The 3,980-nt window shown below is 39.1% G+C and overlaps 1 protein-coding gene across 1 annotated transcript in view; it reads right to left on the bottom strand.

The window, feature by feature from the left end:
- Positions 1-3,367, bottom strand: part of CBG00983 — a gene marked incomplete at both ends in the record, with an annotated part of 6,447 nt that extends 3,080 nt beyond the window's left edge. Inside the window, 5 exons of the mRNA XM_045241664.1 lie at positions 402-1,319; positions 2,185-2,397; positions 2,690-2,914; positions 2,962-3,066; positions 3,116-3,367. Of these exons, the coding sequence (XP_045091693.1) occupies positions 402-1,319; positions 2,185-2,397; positions 2,690-2,914; positions 2,962-3,066; positions 3,116-3,367 (1,713 nt within the window). The remainder of the gene's footprint in view (positions 1-401; positions 1,320-2,184; positions 2,398-2,689; positions 2,915-2,961; positions 3,067-3,115) is intronic.
- Between the last annotated feature and the right edge of the window lie 613 nt (positions 3,368-3,980).

Below are 3,980 nucleotides of genomic sequence, written 5' to 3'. Positions count from 1 at the left end.
CAAAGTCCAGGCAGAACCAACTACAAATTGGGAGAAATTTAAACTCTTAACGACCTAAAACTTCGCCACGTCACTTTCTCAATAAAGCGCAGCAGCATACCACAACAGTCCGAACCATGTGAAAGCTTATTGCCACAGTGTTTTTTTCCAGCTAGGTATTCAAATGCGCTTTAATGAAAAGGCGACGTGGCAAGTTTAGGGATCCTCTAAAAACGAATTTTAAGGTGGAGACCAACTACAAATTGGGAGAAATTTGAAATTTTAAAGACCTAAAACTTCTCCACTTCACTTTCTCAATAAAGCGCAGCAGCATACCACAGCAGTCCGGACGCTGAGGAAGCTAATTGCGGATAATTTTTTAAAACCGCTTTGAGTACTTTTTAGATTATTTCCAGCCTTACCCCTCCACTTGGCGGTGGTGCCGCTGTTGGTGGCAAGTAATCAGACAACAACTGCGCTGGTGCCACACTTCTCTTCCCGTGGTGAGATCCCAATCCTTTCTCCGTCCCATTTGTCTTTGTCTCTCCTGTTGCCATAACCATTGTGTAGTTTGTGCCAGGCTCATATTTGAACACAGCCTGATCATTCGCATTTCCTTCTACCAATACATCAGCAGAGCAGTAGAGCACACCATCCACAAACTGGACACGTTGATTGCTGAACAAAGTGGAGACGTCTGTAGATGGTCGAAGGTTACTGTTGTGTGCATTAACGAGGTTATAAGAAAACGTCATTGAAAATGTGCCATTGTCGAAACTCGAGCACTCGATAACACTGTTGTTTCCCATCCGACCGTTGGTTGAGAATCCCATTGCCACGTACTTGTTAGGCGTTGCCACTTTTCCGGTGAGCTCCACGTGAAGCTTGTTTGGACTCAGCACTTGCCAGGAAGATGCGATTTCATCACAACCTCCATCACAGTCTGTTGGTTGGAAGCATCCCTTCTTGTTACCACAGTCAGCATCATTAAATCCAATATTGTCAAGTTGATCCAAAAATGTCAAAATTGAAACACAAGATCCCCAATGGGGAGTAAGCCCAGTTGATGCTGTGAATCCTACGGCGAACAGCAAATGGTATCCCTGGTCTTTGTTCCATTTGAAGATTCTCGGCTCGTTCACATCTCCGCCCACATTGACGATTCCTTTGCAATACACCGATCCGTCACTGACCTTTCCGATTGACTGTTGGATGAGTTTAGCTCGAATCGCTTCTTCTCCGGCGATTCGTGTGTTGTTGAAGACCGGATTGTAGCTGAACTTCATTGTGGGATTGGCTTCACCGGGGAGTTGGGAGCATTCGATGACACTGGAGGCGTTCTTAAAATTTCAAAGAATTTTAGAAGTCTAGAAAGGTAGAAGGTTCTGGAATCTATTGAATTCCCGCTAAAACTGAAAACTTCGAAAAAGTAGCGATTTTTTAGTCATTTTTCGAAAGAAAGGTTGATTTTTTCTTCGATTTTTTGAAAAATTTTTAGACCTTTTAAGTTTTTCAGCTATTTTCAAAGAATCGTTTTCGATTTTTATGAATTTTTAGTCTGAAATTTGATGGGACGGTGAATATTACTGTGGATTACTGTAGAACGTCAAAATGCAGATAAAAACTGGAAACAAAAAATAAATAAAAAAGAAAATTCGCTTTCTACAGTAATCTACAGTAATTTTCCCGAATACCTTTTTTTCAAAATTTCCGACAAAAATACCGGAAAAATCGAAAAAGAATCTTTGAAAATAGCTGAAACACCTAAAAAGGTCTAAAAATTTCGCGAAGTTGAAGAAAAATTCAATTTTTCCTCCGAAAAATCGCAAATTTTCGTAGTTTTCAGTTTTGGCGGGAATTGAAAGACAATTCCAGAACCTTCCGGAAGTTTCCAGAAATCGTCTTTTGAAGCAATTTTTCGTGATTTTTGAGGTTTTATTAACTGTTTAAAAATTTTTCTTTGTTGTCTTCTGAAAATGGTACTTCTGAGATAGGTATTTAGGCTACAGCGGCTTAGTAGTAGTTTCTGGGTAGCTTATTTTCGAAAGGACGGCCGGCCGCGGTCGCGTTTTGCACAGCCTTATTGCTATGTGCATCTAAATATTTTTCTACACATTTTAATGTATTAAAACATCTTTGAAGCTTCATTGTTTCTAAATTTTTTATATATTTGAAATTCTGTTACACTTTGTAAATTGCACAAACCATAAATTCGTCATTCGAAAATCCCAGAGCAACAAAGACATCGTTAGTCGCTGACGTGTTTGCAGGACCGAAAATCTCAAATTCAATGTTTTGCGTTCCTTCGATTGGCCGATACGATGCTCCGATTCCTCCATCGACATTATAGCAAGAGCCAGCGTCTGGCATAGTGCATCCTTTGGATTTTCCACATTGGGTTTTGTCGAAGCCAGAGTTCTGAATTCAATTTTTCAAATTTTTTTCCAATTTTTCCGCTTTTCCTTGTACTTTCCCCTGTGTCGAACTTTTCTGATGCAACCAGGTCGTCAAAAATCACCTATTTGCGTGCAGTTTCTCATCTTTTTAAACATCATACCCTAGGTTTTGTCATTATTTCAGAGGTGCGTCTAATCTTTCAACTTGCACAATGATAAGGGAAGCGTCTTGTCAAAAGCGAGCGAAAAATTGAGTATAGTTCAACGACAATAGATTAGAACTTGAAATTTCTAGGCCATGAAAAAAATCTTACCTCAGCAAGCCTTAATTTTCGGGATACCGACGACTGGCTCTTGTGATATCCCAACCCTTTAGCTGTGGTTTTTCCATTGGCCAGAAGCAAATGATATTCTTTTGATGGGTCGTATTTGAAGACTTTCTCGTTTTCAGAAGATCCTGACACTTTTACAGTACCCTTACAGTACAATTGACCGTCTTGGAATGATGTGGAGATGTCGTAAAAGTGAGCGGAGAAGTTCTAAAAATGGAATTATTCTAAAATTCAAAAGTTAAAAAACGGAATACCCCTGGAACTCTTTCATTGCCTTTTCCATTAGCTTTATCGAAGGAGAACTTCAAGCTAGGAGGTTGCTGAGCAATCGCAGAGCACTCGATCACTGGCTCGTTTCCCTGGAAGAATTTTTCCTGAATTTTTTAAAAAGCTCGCAAAATTAGCTACCATTTGATCGTCATCTGAAAACCCAACAGCCACGTAGCGCCCGTTCGCCTGATCTGTATTCACAAACAACTCCAGCTCTAGAGTCTCATCGTCTAGCAAATTCCACGCGACACCCATCCCAACAGAATCTTTGGGTTCTGGTAAATGACATCCTTTTGTGATTTCACACTGCGAAGTGTCGAACTTCGGCTGTTGACAGTGAATGAAAGCAGGTTGAATTAACGCAAAGACGAGGAGAAATCGGATCGTCATCCTGGAAAAATGCAATTTTAGGCCAAATTTTTAGATTTAGCTTAGAATTCAAAGGAAAATCGATAAATGTTCAAATTTTAAAGTAGAAATTCAATTTTCCCATCACAAAAGATCCAAAAATTAGCGAAAATTTGACAAAAATATTTCAAAGAAGCAAAAAAAAAACATTCCGCTCGAGACCGGAAAACAATGTTTTGCGTGCTCCTTTAACACACTGTATTTAGAACAAAAACTTTTGATTCCGAACAAGTAAGCTTCGAAAATACTTTTAAAAAGAACGAAAAGAGTGAATTTCAGAACATAAAAATCGCCGAAAACTTCGCCCAAAAATAGGGCGGAGCCTAGGAATGATGATAAATGAGTCTGCGGCGAAGCGGTGCAATGAGTGTTCTTATTACAAACAAAAAAATGTGGGCAGGGTTTTCTAAACTTTTCTTCTAGCAACAAAGGCTTTAAAAAATTTAGCACTTTTGATATTAATCTTTTGAAGAGTGACCAGTTGAAGCGAGCAGAAAACAAAGACAAAGAGGGAAAAATAAGGTGAAAAATAGAAACATGTTTGTTTACTGACGGAAAATTTGAAATTAGCGGGTTGAAAAATTTTTAGAGGGAC

The sequence above is a fragment of the Caenorhabditis briggsae genome (genome assembly GCF_000004555.2).
Source record: "Caenorhabditis briggsae complete genome, chrII, whole genome shotgun sequence".
Lineage (NCBI taxonomy): Eukaryota > Metazoa > Nematoda > Chromadorea > Rhabditida > Rhabditidae > Caenorhabditis > Caenorhabditis briggsae.
This window is presented reverse-complemented; position numbering and strand designations above follow the sequence as displayed.